General features: G+C 55.7%; 1 protein-coding gene across 1 annotated transcript in view; it reads left to right on the forward strand.

Moving 5' to 3' along the window:
- The first annotated feature begins 135 nt into the window (after positions 1–135).
- Positions 136–20767, forward strand: part of AACS (acetoacetyl-CoA synthetase) — a 57502-nt gene continuing 36870 nt past the window's right edge. Inside the window, exons 1-5 of the mRNA XM_040620036.1 lie at positions 136–369; positions 6655–6758; positions 8163–8283; positions 14391–14504; positions 17375–17472. Coding sequence (XP_040475970.1) covers positions 237–369; positions 6655–6758; positions 8163–8283; positions 14391–14504; positions 17375–17472 — 570 coding nt within the window. The 5' untranslated portion in view covers positions 136–236. The remainder of the gene's footprint in view (positions 370–6654; positions 6759–8162; positions 8284–14390; positions 14505–17374; positions 17473–20767) is intronic.

The raw sequence follows: 20767 nt of genomic DNA on the forward strand, positions 1-20767 counted from the left end.
GCCGGCGGAGGGTTACACGCGAAGGGGAGGGGCCTGACGGGGGCGGGGCCTGACGGGGGCGGGGCCGGCCGGGGATCCCGCAGACGGCGCCCGCGCTGCGCTCAGTCGCCCTCACTGCCACCGGTCCGCTCCGCTGACCCGCCGCCCCGGGACCCCGCCGCCTCGCCTGCCGTCCCCGGCCCCGTCCCAGCCCCGGTCCCGGTCCCAGCGCAGCCCACGCCGCCCCCACCGCAGCCATGTCCAAGCAGCTGCGGGCCAGCCGCGAGGAGATCCTGGAGTGCCAGGTGATGTGGGAGCCTGACAGCAAGAAGAACACGCAGATGGACCGCTTCCGGGCGGCCGTGGGCGCCGCCTGCGGCCTGGCGCTGGGTGAGTGCGGGCACGCGGCCCGGGGGCTCCGCGGCTACCACCGCCCCCCCGCCCCGCCCCGGGCCGTGGCCTCCAGAAGTCTGGCTCCCCCTCGGGGTCCGAGGGGCCCCCTGGCAGAGGGACCCCCTCCTGGGGACCGGGGCGCCCCTTCTCCGAGGCGTTGCTGTCAGGGCCCCTCCTGGCTGTTGGAATAATCCCCTGATTTTCAGTTTCCCTTTTCTGGGGCTTGGAGGAGCCACTGAAAGTGGGGCCTCCCTCTCTAGGGGGTAGGGCACCTTCTGAAGTGGGGTTTTGCCCCCTTGTCTGTTCAGGACTCCTTCTGACTGTAGCATCTGTGTCCCTGGGAGGGGTCCCCACCCGCCCCCACTCGCTCCCACCCGCCCCCGCCTGCCGGGGCCTTGGAACCTCTGGGGACTGAGATCACTTGCTAGTCTTCTACTTGTGAGGTGAGGTGCTCCCTGGGGTCTTGCATGCTGGCCTGGGGGAGGCTTCCTCCCAGACATAGGGCCTTTCTGACTTGTAGTTCTTCTATGTTTGTGGGGGTCTCTTGCCAGCCAATAGCACCTTGTGTTGTCCCCTCCTGGTCCCCGCGGCCTGAGCTTACTAAAGGGCTAGCATGGAATTCAGGCACCTAGGAGATATAGCCTTTGGGACTGGGGTAAGACTCCTTCCCCTGCTGTTTACACTCCCAGCGCTCCGCAGAACCTAGTCACGGGTGCTGCCTCCAGCCACCACCCTGGCTCTCAGAAACTGCCTGGCCTGGCTGCGTGTGGGCTGCATGGACGAGGCCCTTTTTCTGGGTGAGAAGCACCTGCATGTGCTTCCTTGCAGCTCTGGCTGGCTTGTCCGACTTCCTGCAGGACGTTCCCCCACCTTCCAGGGTTTTCAGCTCCTCACGGTCACTTTCCTCCCCTTTGTGGCCCTCAGCTGACTTCTGGGACTCCTGTGTTCCTGTTGGTGGCATCACTGTTCTCAGCCATCCTTGCAGAAGTGGAGACTGAGTCATCTGCCCTGCATAGGGGAGTCCTCAGCAGCACTGCCTTCCTTCTTAATCCCCCCTCTTTTCGTGGGGGCCCTTGTTCCTCTACCCTGAACACTGGCTGGTTTCCCTGCTTCCTGCTTTTCCTTCCTCCTCCCTTCGGTACACCCTGCTTGCTTTGCCGGAGCACAGGTCTGACTTTGGCACTCCTTGGCTCAGAGGCTCACAATGGGCCCTTGTTGACCATGGAATTGCAGACAGTGCCACCTGGCAGCTTCCAAGCCCTCCACCATAGGATGGGTGTCATGCTTCCACTGAGCCCCTTCCCTTGCGACAGATCTCTCCCTTTCCCTCCCTTCTGCTCACTAGACAGGGAGCACCTTGGAGACAGATGTGGCCTATTACTCTGGGGCCTTTCGGGTAGTAGTTGGTAAATTAATGTGTGTCAGATTGGGAGAGAACAGACCTGATTTCTTCTCCCCCAGGAAGAGCCGGGAGTGGAACACTGGCCTGTGTTACCTCCCCTCGATGCCGTCTTTCCTCTGCTAGCAGTGGTGAGATATTCTCCTGTGCTTAACTGGCCGTGCCACTTTAGGAACTGATCGCACATGAGCTGTGAGGTGGGTGAGACACATCTGACCTGACCACCTGGATTTCGAACTGGCTCTCCCACTTTCTAGCTATGTGATCAGGAGGAAGTCACCGGATCTTCCCGAGCCTCACTTCCCCCGGCTGTAAAATGGGCATGACGAGAGGACCTGTGTCAGTGGGTGATGTGAGGGTGACAGGAGGCCCTCAGGCCCAGTGGTCATCTGCACCTGGCTTTCCCGTGGGTTGCTGTGTAAACACTACCAAGTGCTGGTAGCTCCCAGTCGGCCCGCTTGGGGCTGGTGGCCTGGGGGTCCGGGCCCAGATTGGACCTGAAGACTTGGCTCGGGTGGCTCACACACTGGGAGACTGCACAGGAAAAGCAAGATCTCCAACTTCTTTTGAAAACCCAAAGGCCTGTGATGCTGGGTCTGTGTCCCCACGTGGTGGCAGTGAGCTGGGCTGAGTGGGGTTCCCCTCTTGGTCTGGGGGTGCTTTAGAGCTTGGTGTTTGTCTTCTCCTCCTCTTCCGCTCCTGATGGTTGAGCCAGCCTGCTGTTGCTCTCCCGTCCAGAGGCTGGGCCCTGCAGGTTTTGGGCTTTCAGAGCCGACTCAGATGCTGCCTTGTTTTTGATCATTGTCTTCGTATGTTTTCTCCTTTCGTCTGCTCTCCAACTGCATGTAATTTGGACTTTCATTCTGCCTTGCCTTTTCATGAATTTGTGAGCATTCTAATTGCTTAAAGAGTGCACCCTTGAACTTGTATCCTCTGCACCCTCCACCCCCCGGTCTTGTGTGTGGTTGGTATGCAGTATTGAGCCGTGCTGTCGCCCGCATGTACAGAGAGAGAGCAAGGTACATATCTTCACAGGTCACTTAAGTTGTGTTCTGGCCCCGAGGATGGACGGCTAGGGGACGTTCTGCCTGGCCACCTGGCCGTGAGCCCCTCCCCCCAGACCAAGGTTGGCATGAGGTTTCTATCCCCAAGGTTCAGGAGCTGCCCGGTCTGGGCAGGGTTACGGATTCTCTTTGCCGCTACCAGGGTGGTCGGTTGGTTTATTGTCCCTGCTTCAAGCGGACCTCACCTGAGGACTCCCCGCAAGCCCACAGAGACCTTCGGGCCCTCAGGATGCGGACCCCCTAGGAAGCAGCCCGCAGCTGCAGCCCAGCATATGTGCCTGTGATGGGAGGCCTCTTTCGCAAGACCCCAGGGCACATGCTGCACTCACCAGTACCCCGTGATTAGGGGAGGGACACCCGCTTTGAAGTACCTGCTGCTTTGGTGGCCCGTGCCACAAACTACAAATCAGTTCTGCGTTCCAGCAGCTGGGACAGCGCTGGCCCACAAATAGAAGGCTTGGCCCCTGTTCTCAAATAGCTCAAGTATAGCTGGAGGAGAAAGCTTGTGCAGGCTAGCAGCACTGCGAGTGAGTCCGTGCCGAGTGCCAGCCCAGGGCAGCCTGCTGTCGCCTCCTGGGCGTTCCACTGCATGCTGGGTCTGTCAGACAGGATCTGGAGCTGAGATTTGAAGGTGTAGGCTGCTCAAAATTCTCGTAGGTGGAGAGGAAGAGGGGGGTCAAGGGAAAGCAAGACTTGCAAATTCAGATGCTTACAGGGACCCCGGGGAGGGGGTGATGGGGATAATACCAGTCAACTTTTAGCGGTTGCTTTACACGCATCCGCTGACTCCGTCCTCAGCAACCTGGCCAGGTAGGTGCTGCTTTCACCCCCTCTTGCCCAGCTGGAAGAACAGAGCTCAGTCCTGGTTGGGAATGTGGCAGCTGTGAGTAGCCCACCTGTAGTCTCTTTCCAGAATCATTAGTTGCCTCTTGGATGTGGGTGAGGGCGGGGGAGGTGGGGGGGGGCAGCTGTCACCCAGCTCTGTAGCTACTTGTCACTACGTGGTGTGGCGGTGCCTTAGTGATCCAGGAGAGCAAGGCGGGGGCTGTGCTGTTAGGACCCGGCCTCAGAAGTCACCCTTGGTCATTTTCATAATATCCTGTTGGTGACGCAGATGAGTCCTGCTCAGTGTGGGGAGGTGAGAGGCAGGGGCTGGCCGCAGCCAGCTGTTCTCTTGTCTCAGGAGAAGGCAGGAGCACTGAATTTCATTTGAAAACTGACTTTGGTTCGTGGGTGGCTGATCGAGGTTCTTCGTGACCAGCGAGCAGACTGAACCTCACGGGCTGTGGTGGGTCATTCGGGCTTCGGGAGTGCAGCCTGGGAGTGGGGGCCAGGAGTGTGAGAGCAGAAGCCAGAAGGGGCCCCTGCTGCTCTGGAGAGTGGTCCCTGATGACTTGGCTGGGTCATTGACGGTAGAGAAGTTTCTGCACCAAGTCCTTCCATTTCTCTGCTGTCCTCCATGGTCCTTGTGATGATAGGGTGCTGTCGGGACCACTCAGTCCCCAGATTGGCAGGCGGGTGGCATCTTCCTCCCTTGCAGTTGCTGCTGGTGACTCACTCTTGACGGGCTTTTGCAGTCCTCAGTGGAGGCGAGGGTGTCAGGCCTCTGGTCCATCTCTTGTGTGAGCCTGGAGGAGTTTTGGGTGCTGGGACTCTTTGCCCTTTGGGAGGGTCAAGGTGACCAAAAACAAAGACTGGGAGAGACTGAAGCTGGGGGCCTGTCTGCCTAGGAGGCTCCCTCTCCCGCCCCCTTTTGGACCCGGAGTCCTGCTCTTTAATGCCTCCGTGTACTTGCCCGGCCCTGTCCTCGGGTCTTCGCCCATCCCGGCCTGTCCGCTAGCCCAGCGTGGGTTGTGCTCCGGCGAGACAACCGGCAGTGACGCTAGCGGCTACCACGCTGGCTACTTTCTCTCTGCCAAGCACTGTTCTTAGTGCTTTGTGTGTTCCGACTCTTTCAGTCCCGACAGTGAGCCGCCTCCTTTCACGGAGGAGAGACTGAGCCCCAGAGATGACTGATTACTCATCTGAGCTCACATGGAAAGGGGCAGGATCTGAACCCGATGTCGCCCCTGTGTCTTTAAGCAACAGGCCCTGCCGCTCCTCGGGGTCACTGTTGTTATCCCCATCTCGCAGATGACAGTGCGGAGGCTTGGAGGGGGGAGCAGCTTGCCCGCTGGTCGTTGAGTAGTAGGTGGCAGAGCCGACATTCTCATGCAGGTTGTCCAGCCCAGCCCTGGGGCATGCGTTACCTCTCCACGGTCATGGGAGCATCCGGGCCCTCCAGTCAGTTTCCAGGTGACACACAGGGAAACTGGGTCCCAGAGAGGCAGACTGGCCTACCTGAGGTCGCCAAGCGTGGTCTCTAGAGTCAGGGTGGCCCCCAGCGTTCCAGACGCCCGGTCCCTGGTGTTTTTCCCTGCATGCTTGGTTGACCTGCTCTCTGGCCCCTGGCTTGAGTCGGTGGGTGGGGCTGGACGGCAGTTCTCCTGGGGCTTGGAGGAGGTGGCCTTGAAGCCCCCATTCCCTGATCACTGTGTGACCTCTGTGCTGCCTCTCCCCGTCCCGGTGATGCTTCTCCATCCCTGCTGCAGACCTGCTCACTCCAGCACTCTTCACCTGGGCTCTTGGCTTCTTCCCAGTGTCCTGACCCTGCCCTTGCTGCCTGGGCCAGCCGCCTCCTCCTGCAGCATGCTCCTGCTCTCAGAGATCTCTCCCTTCCTCTGTGTACTCCCTCCCTGCCCCCCAGGACTGGGAGCAGGGAGGACCATTAAGTCTTCCGCTGAATAATAGCAGCGAAAGAATTCAGCCCAGCCATCCTGTTGGGCCATTTTTTTTTTCTGTTCCTGACACCCTGCTGGTCATCTTCCTGCTGTTACCACATCCTTGGAGCACCAGCATATGAATGGAGAGCCTACCAAAAATATGTGGTGATTGAAGAGGCCCAGTGAGGGGCAGGAACTTTCCCCAGGTCTCAGGATTGGAACCTGGTCTGAAGAGTGAGTTTCCATTTGTGTAAAAGCCAGAGAGAGGGATGTGTTTACTCATGCATAAAATCTGGAAGGACACACACATCTCTTTAACTGGTTACTTCTGGGCAAGAAAAGTTAGATGATTGTGGGGCACGACGGAGAGGGACTTTCCCCCCCGAATGACCTTTGATACTTTCGTTATTTTGAATCATGCGAATGTACTATTGCTTATTCAAAAATCAAAATAAATACCCGTTCCTCCCTCCCTCCCCCCAAACGTTGTTACTGGCACAAGAAGTCATCAGTAAGCTCCTAGTTTCGCACTTCTGGGTTTTCAGATCTATCGGATATGCCTTCCCTAAGTCTGTGCGGTGTAATAATAGCATGCTTAATGAGTTCTGATTCGGTCCAAGGCCCTTTTCCAGCATCTGTCTCATGCATGTGCTTACGTTCATTTAAATCCTCCCAATAGCCCTGTCACGACGGGGTGCTAGTAACCATCTCCATTTCATAGACGGGGAAACCGAGGCACAGTGAGCCCAAGCGACTGCCACAAGGTCTCGCGGCTAACAAACGGCCGAGGCAGGATTTGAACCCAGGCCTTCTGGCTCCAGCGTCCATGTTCTTAGGCACGTTGGTTAGGGTAGGGAACCACTGCCTAGCAGTGGTGGGGTTGCTCTGGTGGGTCCGAATTAGGATACTCCACCTCCCCCAGACCATTTCTTGTCCGACGCCTTCGAACCACTGAGGCATAACCGTAATCCCTCAGGTGTGTCCGGCTTCTCATTGAATTGCCACGACTTTCTTCCTAAGAGTGGTTTCAGCCACGTGCCATTTCTTTTATTTTTAGAAAATTATGATGACTTATACCACTGGTCGGTTGAATCATATCCAGACTTCTGGGCGGAGTTCTGGAAATTCAGCGGAATTGTCTTCTCACGCATGTATGATGAGGTAAGCAGGGGTTTTACTTATGCATTCTCTTCTTATGGTTATGTTCCAAAATACAGTGTTCATTTTTGGGCGTCCTGAGTCATATTTTCTTTTGACGCCTCACATCAGCGGGAAAAAGTCATTGTTCTAGAGAGTTGGCAGAAACTGCGTTGAGGTCACAGCCTCCATGGAGACCACGCAGCCTCAGCTCTGCTATGTCTGGACGCCAGGCCCTGTCCTCGGAACGTGGGCGATCCTACGTAGCAGGGCATCCTCGTTTTATTTTTATTTTATCTAAAAAATATTTAATTGTGGTAAAATACACATAACATAATTTACCATCTTAACCATTCTAAAATGTCCAGTTCAGTGGTGTTATTAAATGCGTTCACATTATTGTTGTTTTTTAAGTTGTCAATAGTTTTATTATTCTTTAAACCTGGAGTTGAGGGAACATTCCGACTCCTTATGCCGTCAGTCAATGGCTCTGTGGGGAAAGCGGGTCCTGTTACTCAAAGTATAACTTAACTGTGTTTTGTCTGACTGTGGGGTGAACTGCTCTGAGAGGCTCGTCTGTAGGCACGTGGGGAAGGACATCAAGGTTCCAGCCGTGGAGGGAGGAGGCGAGGGGCCAGGTCCGGCTCTACGGAGTTGCGATGGGAGGGGTGGGCGGGTCCTACAGCTCCATCTCCCGGATTCGGTGTCTGGTCAGAGCCTGGGCCTCGGGCAGGTGTCACACCTGTCTTACTTTCTGTCACTCGCAGCTCTCTTGAGTACGTGCTTCATACAGGTCTGTGGAAAGAGTTCATTTGTGGGGATGGCGTTTTCCCTTGGCATTCATTTCTTTTTCTTTTTTTTTAATTTCATGGAGGAATAATTTTTTTTTTAAGATTTTATTTATTTGACAGAGAGAGACAGCGAGAGAGGGAACACAAGCAAGGGGAGTGTGAGAGGGAGAAGCAGGCTTCCCGTGGAGCAGGGAGCCCGATGCGGGACTCGATTCCAGGACCCTGGGATCATGACCTGAATTGAAGGCAGACGCTTGACGGCTGAGCCACCCAGGCGCCCCTCACGGAGGAATAATTAACAACGAAACCGTATATATTAAAAGAGTCCAATGTGATGGTTTGATATATAGACACACTGTGGGATTAACACACCCATCCTCTCACTTTCTCTGTGGTGAGAACACTGAAGATCTCCCGGCAGCTTTCGCGTGTGGGATCCTGTCTGATGCACTACGGGGCACTAATCTCGTCTCAGCTGCAAGCCTGGAGGCCAGCTCAGTGTCCAGTCTGTGAAACGATTTAATGACGCTTTGGGCCAGTGAGTTAGTGGGCTTTCCGGGAAGCAGAGTTACTTGTATTCATCCCTGGTGTAGATCTCATCCATGTGCGTGTCTTGGTTTACTGTCGTTCTCCGTAGGTTGTGGACACGTCGAAGGGGATCGCAGACGTCCCCGCGTGGTTCAAAGGCAGTCGTCTAAACTACGCGGAAAACCTCCTGCGGCACAAAGAGAATGACCGAGTCGCCCTGTATGCTGCAAGTGAGTCCCCACAGCTCCTTGGATTTTCCTCTCTCCGTGTCCTGGGTGCCACTCACACGAAGGGCCATGTGGCTGGAGAGGGTCCGAAATATCCAGATTGCTGTGTGGGTTTTCAAACGTGTCTTGGCATCTTTTTTTTCTTCCTATTTTATTGTGGTAAAAAGTACATAACATAAAATGTTCCGTCGGAACCGTTTGTAAGCATACAGTTCAGCAGCGTTGGGTGCCTCCCCATCGCTCTGCAGCAGCTCTCCAGGACGTTTCCGTCCTGCGACACCGACGCTCGTTTCCCCTCCTCCTGTTTCGCGTGGTGTCCTCGGTGTCCATCCGTGTAGTCGTGTGTGTCACAGGATTTCCTTTTTTTTTTTTTAAAGATTTTATTTATTTATTTGACAGATAGAGACAGCCAGAGAGAGAGGGAACACAGGCAGGGGTAGTGGGAGAGGAAGAAGCAGGCTCCCAGCAGAGGAGCCTGATGTGGGGCTCGATCCCAGGACTCCGGGATCATGCCCTGAGCCAAAGGCCGACGCTTAACGACTGAGCCACCCAGGCGCCCCAAGATTTCCTTTTTTTGAGGCTGCATGATACTCCCTTGTTTGGATACCCGACATCTTGTTTGTCTATTGATTGTCATGGGGCACCTGGGTCACTTTCACCTCCTGGCTGTTGTGAATAAGGCTATGACACACATGGGTGTGCACATAGCTCCTTGAGGTCTGGCTTTGGATCCTTTTGGACAGATACCCAGAGGTGGACTGTAGGGTGATTCTATGTTTAATTTCCCAGGAACCTCCTCCATACTGTTTTCTGTAATGGCAGCTCTTGGCACCTTTCCGATGTCATTAAGACCTCTGTTGACTTTTTCTTATTGCTGAGAAAGGGAGGGGACAGTCATGTGATCATGTTTTATGGGAGAAATTGAGACACCAAATATTAAGTAACCAGCTCAGAGTCATCAGGACAGTTAAGGAGCGGCAGCTAGACTCTCTGCCCATTGACTTCTCCTTTTAAAATAAAGTTTAGGGGCTCCTGGATGGCTCAGTTGGTTGGACGTCTGCCTTCGGCTCAGGTCGTGATCCCGGGGTCCTGGGATCAAGCCCCGTGTTGGGCTCCCTGCTCAGCGGGGAGCCTGCTTCTCCCTCTCCCTCTGCCCCTCCCCCTGGTTGTGCTCTCTCTCTTTCTGTCAAATAAATAAAATCTTAAAAAAAAAGACCCTTTTATAAAAATAAAATAAAGTTTAGAGAATATTCTAATTTATGTACTAAGCAGGCTCTGGAAGAGTTGGCATAAAATATTTGAAATCAATGACTTTTCTTAGTAAAGAGTGTGGATAGCCTCCTAATTTATTAGGTTTTTGGTAGGCCTGAAGTTTTGTAGAAAAGTGACGTTGAAATTATGTCGTATTGGTAGGGTTTGAGGTGTTTCACGGTGCATTTTCCAGGTGACAGTGTTTTTCTCCTTTGAGTAATAAAGCTTTGCTTACTCATTTTATTTATTTATTTATTTATATATTTATAAGAAGATTTTATTTAATCAGTTGAGAGAGAGACAGAGAACGTGCATGAGTGGGGGGGGAGGGGCAGAGGGAGAAGCAGACTCCCCGCTGAGCAGGGAGCCCAACGCGGGGCTCGATCCCAGGACCCCTGGGATCATGACCTGAGCTGAAGGCAGGTCTGAGTGTGCCCCAGTCCAGTGTGCTGACTGAGCCGCGCAGGCACCCTTTACTTACTCATTTTAGACACAGCACGGGCTACTGTGTTGGGGGGAAATAGGGCATCAGCGGAGACTGAACTTCGTTGGACCTTTGGTGTTCATGACTCACGGCTTCCAGTTTCGGGACGGTGACGGAATTGAATGCTGTCGAGCTGTCCGCGTGTGCGGGATGGTCTGCCCCCTCCTTTGCAAAGGGAGCCCAGGTAGCTGTGCCCCTGCCGTCACCTGCCCAACTCTTGTCTCTTGCTGCCTGCTCTCAGTCCTCGCAACCCTGGTCTGCACTACAAGTTACTATTTGCTGTCAGAAGTGGTGTCAGAAGTGAGATCATCATGCTTGTCCAGGTAGTGCCTGAAATGGGTAGGGGAGGTCTGGTAGCTATGTGACCTTGGACGAGCCCCTTAAGCTCTCTGGGTCTGTTTCTGCCTCTGTCAAATGGGAGAAGGAGAGGACCTGTTCAGGAATATTGTAGAGCTTAAGTGAGTGAGTACGCATACACGCGTGTACAACAGTCCCCGCCCCAGGGGACATGTGCGGAGCTCTCAGTTGAGATTATACCTCTGAAATCCCTGCGTGGCCTTCAGACCCTGGCCATCCAGTTCCTCGCGTGGCTTCCTAGAGCGCATCTTCCAGGGATGGGGCCCAGACTCACGTATATTTCTATAGCACACGGTTGCTTCTGACGCACGCTGTTGATTAAGAACCACAGAGTCTTGTCTGTATGTCGTCTTTCGGCTGTTCGGTATTATTCTGCTCCCTTCCTTGGTTCTTAGCCCAGATGCAGTTCGGGCTGAGCACACACGTAGCCTCGGGGATGGGGACGCCACACCAGTCCTGCGTCTCTCCCTCACTCTTTAAGGAGGTACTTGCATGTCCATCCATCCATTCGTTCACTCATTCTCAGAGCTGTCTCAAGTGTCCCTCAGTGCAAGGTGCCAGGAACACGGAGTTGATCAGGACGGCTGACATTGTAGCGGGACGCACGATAAAAAAGGAAAAACAGATGGTTCCCGACTTAGGACTGTTTGACTTTATGATGGTTCTACACATTCAGTAGAAGCCGTACTTGGCATTTTGAATCTAGATCTTGTCCTGGGCTCACGATCTGCGGTCACATCCTCTCCTGTGATGCTGGGCAGCGGCCGCCGCTCCCCGTCAGCCACGTGATCACAAAGGTCACAGACGCCACCCGCACCCTCACGGCCGAGCCGCCTGTCACTGTCAGCGCAGTCGTCAGTGAATTACATGAGACAGTCAGCACTCCCGTACAGAACAGGCTCTGTGGTTTTGTGCAACGGGAGGCTCGCGTCCATGCTCCGAGCACGCTGACGTGGGCCGGGCTAGGCTGTGGCGGCGCCAGGTCAGGTGTGTTGAATGCCTTGAGATAGGACCAGTAGGCTAAGCCTTGGTCTTGTAAAATGAATGGAGGACATTGGCCTTGGGTTTCTTACACCCTTGAAGTCTAATAGGAGTTGGTTTACACCAGCATTTCAGGAGTGAGCTGCATGTGTGACACGGGCATGCCTGCTACATGGCCCTGGTCACAGCTGCACCTGGCAGGGGACCGGCTGGAGGCGCTCGGCGGCCGCAGCCTTCTGGAGGCAGAAAGCGGCGGAAGCTGGGACAGCGGTCCTCCTTCAAGTGGGATTTCAGCCACGAGAGTCATCCACGCCCTTACGTGGCGCATGTCAGTGGTTCTTCGCTTCTTCACAGGGTTGTCAGCCACCCCCTCTGTCTAGTTCCTGCTATCTCTGTCACCTCAAAAGGAAACCCCTCTGCTTCCCCGGCACCCATCCGCCTCCGTCATGTCCATGGGTTTGCCCATGCTGGACATTTCCTAGAGATGGAACCCCACCCCGTGTGGCCCTTCCTGTCTGGCTTCTCGTTCGGCCTCATGCTTTGGAGGTCCCTCCACGCTGTGGCAGCTGTCAGTGCTTCCTTCCCTTTATGTCCCAGTCGTGTTCCGGTGTGTGGCTCCAGCACGTTCTGTCTGCACCCAGGAGGCCCTTCAAGGGCTGTCGCGCCCCAGGCACTGGGCTCCTTTGGTGAACGCTACTTGGCGCATTTTATGACCTGAGGAGTGAGAATGCCGGGTCTCTCTTCCATCGTTTCTCCTGCTTCCGTCAGATGTTTCCGCACTTTTACCTCGGGCGCCGCACCAGGTCCTGGTATCTCCCTCTGGAAAGTGGGAAAGGTCAGATGTGAATCTTCGGACAAACAAAACGAAACAAACCTGAAAACCGGTAACGCTGGTGGCAAAACAGACCAGTGTTCTGGGCGGCCGGGTTCGGACTGAGCTGGCCGTGTGCTCGTGCCCTCCCTCTCTCCCTCACCTGTGTGTTGACTGAGCCCAGACCCTCTTTTCCCAAGTCCAGCTGTGTCTGGAGCGTGGGCTAGGGAGGTGTGGTGGTCATCCCGGGTATGCGGTGGCTTTTTTACTTCTCCTTGCACACCTGTCCTGCCCACCCCTGCCATTCCCTCCCTTTAAACAAGAGAACCCCTTCTTTTAAAGAGCTCCCCCTGGTATTTGCAGTGGAAATAAGTGCCCTCAAGCCAGGGATCAAATTTAGTTTACAAATAAGGTACTTTCTTCTTCTTCTTTTTTTAAAATTTTATTTATTTGTTTGACAGCACGGGTGAGAGAGAGCACAAGCAGGGGGAGCGGCAGGCAGAGGGAGAGGGAGAAGCAGACTCCTTTGAGCAGGGATCCCGATGTGGGGCTCAATCCCAGGAACCCGGAATCATGACCTGAGCCGAAGGCAGACGCTTAACCGACTGAGCCCCCCAGGCGCCCCACAAATAGGGTGCCTTCTCCAGCAAGGTCCTAGATTGGCTGGTTATTGGCCTGGGGACTTCAGGGTCGCTGTGTTTTGTTTTCTGCATGTCTTCCTGATTCCTGCTCTCCCAGCCGAGTGCAGGTGCTCGTGGAGTTCTGCTTTGTGCTCGCTCAGGCATTCTCAGCAGACCCCATCCCTGCTGCATACGATCCCGGGTGAGGCCGCGAGGTGCCGCCAAGGGAGAGCACTCCCTGCTACTTCGTGCTCCAGTGAGCAGAGCCAGAGCAGCACGCATTAGCCCCGTCAGTGCTGAAGTTCCGAGAAGAGCTGCCTGCACAGCACATTTTGTCTTGGAACAGTGGGTTTGGGGTTGCTGGGTATTTATAGGATAGGAAATCACTGGGGGAGTGGGAATATGGGGGAAGTAATTACAAGGCTACCCAGTGAGGAGAGGAAAGAACCACTGGTAGGCATACATAACTTTAAGGAAAAGGGAAAAGCCAGATTTACACCAAAGAGAAATCAGGATGTTTGGAGAAGTGACACTTCGTGTTATAGAATCGAACGGGAGTTAACAGTCAGGAATTAAATATTTACATCAAAGACAACGGTCAGAGGAGTAATGTCTTTCCAGTAGTAAGTATGTTCAGATAATTTTCCCACCCCCATGCAACACTGAGTCTTTGTCATATTCTTTTTTTTTTTTAAGATTTTATTTATTTTAGGGAGAGATAGAGAGTGTGTAAGCAGGGGGAAGGGAGAGAAGATCCCAAGGGTGAGGGAGAGAGAGAAGATCCCAAGCAGATTCTGCACTGATCATGGAGTCCAGTGTGGGGCTCAATCCCAGGACCCTGAGACCATGACCTGAGCCAAAATCAAGAGTCAGAGGCTCAACTGACTGAGCCACCCTGGCGCCTTGGTCGTATTCATTTTCTGTTGCTGTGTAGCAAATTACCTGAACACCATGGCTTAAAATAGTAGACCCTAGTGTCTCACAGTTTCTGTGGGTTGTGTGTTCAGAAATGGCTTAGCAGGTGGTTCTGACTTGGGAGCCTCTCATGAAGGTGCAGGGGCTGCATCATCTGAAGGACTGACCGAGGTGGGCAGATTCACATCCCACGTCTGTTGGCGGGAGGCCTGTTTCTCACCACGTGGCAGCTGGATCCCCCAGAGTGAGCTGCGGGAAGCTGCCGTGTCTTCTTTGACCGAGCCCGAGAAGTCACTGTTGTGTCCAGTGTATGTTGGTTCCCGGCTCGGGCCTCTTCCGTGTGGGCGGACCCACCTGAGAGCATGAGCAGTAAGGGAGGGTTCACTGGGCTTGTTGTGGAGGCCAGCTAGCACACCGTCCTGTTCCGTCATTGCTGTCTGTTAGGTGGAAATTCGTGTCTCGCTGTTGTCACGCGTGTTTCTTCAATAGCAAGGTTGATCATTCTGGCGTCTTAGGCTAACTTCCACATACACGCTCTTCTCTAGGAAGTTGAGTAAGCCCGTGTCTGTGTGAGGTTTCCAGGCACCTGTTTCTAACCTACATTTAAACCGTGTGAGTTCTCCTCCTTGTCTGTGACTGAGAACCTTTCTTTTAGGGTTGTGTCTACTGTCTGTCCCTTTTCTCTTCCCAGGGGAAGGCAAAGAGGAAATTGTGAAGGTGACGTTTGAAGAGTTGCATCAACAAGTAGCTTTGTTTGCAGCAGCAATGAGGAAAATGGGTGTGAAACAAGGAGACCGGGTGGTCGGTAAGTGTTTTTGGTTCTTGTTGTGGTTTGGGGGGGAGACTGAGGCAGAGTGACCGGCTTGGAAGGTTGAGGCCACTCTTGGACAAGATGGCAGATTACATGCAGCCTTGTAGGACTTCAATGATCTGTGCTTGGTGGAGGCTAGATGCACAAGGAAGGTCATGGCGCAGGGAGAGTGCAGGGCAGTCCGGGCAGCAGGACAGCCTGTGCAAAGGCCCTGAGGCTCATGGGTGCCAGGGCACCTGCAGGAGTGATAGGAGCGTGGTGGGCTGCGTGTGCAGTGCAGGCGGCGGGGCTGGCAGGGACTCTCCTTCTGGAAGGAACCAGGCTTGGACTCCTCAGACCTGAAAGGGAGGCCTGGCTCCTTCTCCCTCACTGAGTCCCCGCCTTCCTTTGTTCTCTCCTAATCGGGTGGTGAGTCATGCTTTCCCACTTAGAGGAATTCAGGTCTTTCTTAGAGTTTTCTTTTCACTTTGACTTCTGGAGAACGTTGAAAGGCCTGTATGTGGACCTGTTCTCCACCGCAAAGCACTGTAGTGAGTTTAGATGTGGGCGGGTGTGTCCCCAGGGGCAAGCAGGGGGAGATAAGAAGACTTATCGTCCATGCAGGCGGGGTGGTCGGGGTGCTAGCCCTCCTCCCCTGCCCCCATGGTGGTGGGACCGGGGCCACAGGGCAGGGTGGCAGCAGGAGAAGCCGCTGCTGGGCCTCTCCCGGGAGAGCTCGCTGCAAGTGGGCGTTCAGCGTATGTTTGCAAAGAGGGTGGCCTTATCATGTGTAAACCGAGTAAAGGGCTGTAGCTGTGTCCCCTCTGCTCGCACCTTAGTTGACCAGACCAAGATCGTAGGGACGCACCAAGTTGCCTCCCATCTTAGCCCTCGATGGGGTCTTCTCGTGGTTGCTCACTGCAGCGAGGTCCCTGCGGGCCCATGGAAGACCCACCACCACTCTCTCCCCGCACCTGGCTTTTGTTCTTTTGTTGTCCTTAGAGACCACCTGAAATCTTGGGATTATTTGTGTGCACACAGGCATCTGTCTGTCTGTCGTCTCGTACTAGAGGACAGGGGCTCTGTCTTCTGTTCACTGCCGCGTCTCAGTCCCCAGGGAGGCGGGCGCACAGCGGGTGTATGATGAATATTTGTGGAGTGAGCGAATGTGGGTGTGGGGCCCGTGGTCATAGCAGGCATTGCGTGGTCGAAGCCTCAGTATCTGGGGTTCTTCCAATTTAATCTACCCTTTCAAGGTCTAGAAAAGGATTGCAGAAGGTCCTTCTTCCAATTCTCATTAAAAAAAAAAGTCTCTCTTTGAAGCACACGTTTTCTGAGAGAAGAAATGGGGAACCAGGTGTGTTGGGGAAGATGGCCGAGAGCCCTCCGGGGACACCGGACTCTGCTGAGTCGGGCTGGTACCTGGTGACCCGCCCTCATGAGTGTCGCAGCGTGGACACTAACTTGACCTGACCGTAGTTCCAGGCCGGGGACTGTGTTTCCCTGAAGAGGGCATGAGGGAGTGACTCCCTGGAGAGGCTTGAGGGGCTCCCGAGACTGAGTTGGGGCTGCTCGTGGGGGGCTTCTCTTGTCTGTGACGTGCTCATCTCCTGGCCCTCTCAGTCCTCACCAAGTCTGGGTGTGCAGCCTCCCGGGGGTGGGTCCCGTCCTGCCCTGGGGACATGGCAGTTTACACACCTGTGCCAGGTGCTGGCTGCAGCCCTGCCCTCTGGGACGCTCCTGGCCCAGCAGGGAGATACAGTGAAGCCAAGGGAACGGGAGTCCTGACTGCTGTGGTCACGTAGGCAGCAGAGAGCAGAGGGGAGGGAAGCAGGGGGGAGAGCTGTGCTCAGGGCCCTAGCTGCTGGGACTTTGGGGCTTCTGTGGTCCCCGAGGGGCCATGCACGGGGGTCACTGGGCCATGGCCCCCTGCTCCCTGCTGCCTTGTGCCTGCTCCTTTCCTCTGGAACATTTAGGATGATCTGTTTAATTGACCAGTCCCTCTGGCCACAAAGATTCTCTGCCTCTGTTGTCATAAAAGCTCAACCTCCTGCCAGATGGAGGGTCTGTGCTTTTTCTGTGCCCCTTACAGTCTCGTGACTGGCCTTGCTCACCGTCTTCGTTCCCCTGGAGCCTCTCCCTCCCTCCCCATCTGTCCACCTGTCTATCCATCTTTCCATCCATCCACCCATCCATCCAGCTGCCAGCCAGCCAGCTCACCAATATGAAGACCTTGATATGCAGGGCATGGTAAACGGTAAAGCAAAGAACAAGACAGGCAGAGCCCCTGCCCTCACGTGAGAACCAGATATAAAATTGCCAGTTATGACTATTAGATATAGGTGATTATTAAGGCTAATTTAGTGAGGGGAAAAATAGAGTGTGCTTTGTGGGAACCAGCCAGGGAACCTCAGTTTATTGGGTGATCTCGGAGAAGTCCCTGAGACAGTCTCACTTGCATTAAGAGCTGAATGATGAGTTTGTAGAGTCAGGAAGGCCAATGTGTGTGGTAGAGTGTTCAGGCAGAGCAGACAGCCTGTGCAAAGGCCCCGGGGCAGGAGGAGTTTAGAACAACTGAAGAACCGAAAGAAGATTGTGATTGAACCCAGAGTGCGAGGTGGAGTGGAGGGACAGGAGGCTGGGGCCGGATCCTGCAAGGGCTGCAGGGATCACTTTGGTTAGGATGGGTCGGAGGGGGTGACAGTAGGACATGGACAGGCTGGCAGTAAGTGGTGAGGCCTTCTGAGTGGGAGATGTCCAGGCATTGGGGTGAGGTGGGGCTGGCCTCTCCCCACTCCTGCCCTGGCTCTCAGAGGTACGTTTTGGAGGTCCACCGCGTCCAACATACCCTGAACCCAAGCCTTTCTCCCTGTGCCCAATAACAGGTTATTTACCCAACGGTGTGCACGCCGTGGAGGCCATGCTGGCTGCAGCGAGCATCGGCGCCATCTGGAGCTCCACGTCCCCAGACTTCGGTGTGAACGTGAGTTGGGGTCCCCACTGAGTGCCCTGGGGGTGCGGCAGAAACATTCCTGTGTGATTTCCACAGGGAAGCGCTTTGCCCACCTGACGTGTTGGGTAGGTGTGTGGGCGGCTGTGTTGTAGGACTGGCAGGGTTGGAAGGCAATGATGTCACCATGGCCTCCCATCTCACGGCTGGTGACATGAGAATGATGGGAGAGAAGGAGCCGGAAGGAGTGGAGTCTTGTTTTTCAATCTAAAAGTGAATGAGTCTTCCTTCTTTCTAATATTACTAATGTCCCGTCCATGTGTACGGACTGTGTTAGCGTGTGTTCTGTGTGACAGATGGCACTTGGAGATCTAGCTGCAGGGGCTGGTCATCTGCCCATGGATCTGTGACCACAGGAGTTGTTCTAATGTCTGTGTTCTGTAGACAGTCATCTGGGTTTGCTCACAGAAGTTCCCCCGAGGCCTCCCTGCCATTTCTGATCTCTTACGTGGATCTGTGCTTCGTGTGCTCTGTGCGGGAGGAGGGCGGGCCTCTTTGTCTCTGTGAACCGCGAAGGGACCCAGGACCTGGGCTGCCTCCAGCTACTAGAGTGACCCAGGCAGGGGCAGGAAGCTCGTGCTCAACCCCACCGTGGAGGATGAAGCAGCAGCAGAACAGGACTTACCCAGGGCCCCAGGGACCTTTCCTGCTTACAAAGCCTTGAGGACGAGGGGCCCTCAGGAACCACGCGGACAGACCCCAGTTACAGGACCCGGTGGGCATCCATGACCACTATCCACTCCTCCTAGCATCGGGCTGCTTCGCTCTCGGCACGGCCCCTGCTCCTGGCACTGGACCATGTGGCTCAGTGGCTGAAGGTTGGCCTGGCCGTGCCGACGGGGTGCCCCTGGGCCAGCTGTTTATCCTCATGTGCGAAATGGGACGTGGGAAGAGAGGGCCCTGAAATGAGCGGGCCCGTGGTTGGCACACCTCGGCTGCAGGTTCGGCTGCTGGCGACGCTGGAGCTCAGCGCCCTGTGGTCAGTGTGTGTCTCGGCTGTAGAGTGGGTTTCCGGGTCTGAGCGTGAAGCTCGTGTCTGCCTTGGGGCTTACTGCTCTGGTAAAGGTGGTCCGGGTACATCTCATTGCCCCGGCGCCGTGGGAAGGAGGAACAGACGCGCTTCTCTGGCCCTGGGGCTTGGAGAAGTGAAGCGAGCGGCTGAGGCTGGGGTGAGGACCGAGCTCTGCTGAGTTCAGGGAGGGGTGGCCACCCCAGACCTCACCGCTTGGCGTGGTTTTCCTCCTGGGCCTTACCTGTGCCTGCTCGCCCCGTTGAGGACCACCCGGAGTCAACAAGTCTGACCTGAGACTGGAACTCTCCGTGTGGCCTCTCCAGTGCCCCAGGCCGTCCGCCAGCCTGTGTGAGCTGCTTGAGGCCAGCGGCATCCTCACGGAGGGTTCTGGAAGGCTGGGGCCAGTCCCCGGGCACTGTTCCCTCGGATCCCTCAGCAACCCTTGAGCTGCGTTGCTCAGAAGCAGGGCTGGGGAGGCAGTGCGGCGCGGTGGTTCCTGCCCGGCTTTGCTGCTTCCTGGCCGTGTCTTCAGTACACACTGGGGAGCTGGGGAGGATTGCGGACTTAATGCTTGTGTGGGGTTGGGGGCAGCACCGGACGCACCCACCCGGGTCAGTACGTGTGAGCTGTTATCCACAAGGTGGGTGGTTTTGAGTGACATCGGAGCTTTTGAGCCAGTCTGGAAGATGTCTGGAGAGCTGTGTGTGGTCCAGGGGGGCAGTCGTGGTCTGAAGACCTCCCGGAGAGCAGAGCTCCTAATGGCCCCGGTGGCGCGTCGTGCTTCAGGGTGCAGGTGGGAGGGGTAGGACACAGGCGAGCTGTTCTCGGCTGTTCCCCCGGATCATCGTCCTCTCCAGGCCGCTCTGCCGATGCCGGTGTGCACTAGATGGCAGCGTGGCTCCGCTCTCGCTCTCTCCGCAGCCTTGAGCCCGCCAGCTTCTGGGCAATCTCTCTGGCCTGATGGCCGGAGTCGGGGGAGAGCACCCCCTGCGGTCAGAAAACGAAGGCCAGCCGCCTTCCTGCTGAGATGCTTCCCTCGCCCTGAGTTCTGGGAAGCAATCCTCTGCGTCCTGCTGGGCCTGTGTGCGATCCGTGCTGCTCACCACGCCTGCCGTGTGCCCCTCCTTCCACCTTTTCCGCTTGTCCTCACCCTCAGCTTGGGGCCCAGCACATTTGGGCATGGGGGTGTCGCCTGGCGGGGAGAGTGCTCTGTTTTCTGGGTCCCCAACCTTCCCGCCTCACCCAGACCTCCAGGTCCTGTGTTTTCCAGTATTTTGGTTTTTTTCTTTGTTTCGCTGTTCACCTTTGAGTCAGTGGCTTCTCCACAGACGTGCGGAGGGTCCGGCCTCTGACGTCCACCCATCTGAGCCCCACGCCTGCTCCCTCATGGCATTTTCAGGTCGCTATGTGCGCAGAAGTAGGGCAGCCTTCCCGCCCCGGCTGGCTGTCCGCGTGACTCCACACCGGCTGCGGGTTTCCACGCCTCATTGGTTGCTAAGCGCTGTATTCAGGTCAGACGCACCGTCACAGGTGTGCCTGTGTCGCTGCCGTAGGAAGGCAGCTGTGGTGTGAGCGGCTCTCCTGGGCCGGCTCGCTCCAGCAGCTGGTTTCGGCTCGGAGGGCTTGATCTGTGCTTCACCAGCCCGGACGGCGTCCCCTGGGGCCTCTGAGTCTGTCCGTGTCTGGGCCCAGACCTCTGATTCGGAAGCGCTGTGGTCTTTGCTGTGTGTTGGCTGTCACCGTGGCGGAGAGCTCTGTGCCGTCTGAGCCCCAGGCCCCTGGCGGGCCGGGTCCTTTCATCCGAAGTTTGTTGCCTCCTTTCATAGGGGAGGGCCGGAGAGGTGTTAGATGTCACCAAGACATCTCTGCTGCCTTCCAGGGCTCCCCCAGTCCCGCTCTGTGCAGCGCCTCCCGGATCCGAGGTTGTCCCACAGGCCCTTCCCTTCCCCAAGCCTTGCCCCTGGCACCCTCTGTCTGGGAACAGCCTCGCTGTCTGGGAACAGCCTCGCTGCCTGTGTTGCTCTTCCTCCTCCTTTTTTTTTTTTTTTTTTTTTTTAAGATTTTATTTATTTATGTGACAGAGAGACAGCCAGCGAGAGAGGAAACACAGCAGGGGGAGTGGGAGAGGAAGAAGCAGGCTCCTAGTGGAGGAGCCTGATGTGGGACTCGATCCTGGTACGCCGGGATCACGCCCTGAGCCGAAGGCAGACGCTTTAACGACTGCGCTACCCAGGCGCCCCAAGCTCTTCCTCCTCC

This window comes from Ursus maritimus, unplaced genomic scaffold (genome assembly GCF_017311325.1).
Source record: "Ursus maritimus isolate PB19 unplaced genomic scaffold, ASM1731132v1 scaffold_33, whole genome shotgun sequence".
In the NCBI taxonomy this organism is placed as follows: domain Eukaryota; kingdom Metazoa; phylum Chordata; class Mammalia; order Carnivora; family Ursidae; genus Ursus; species Ursus maritimus.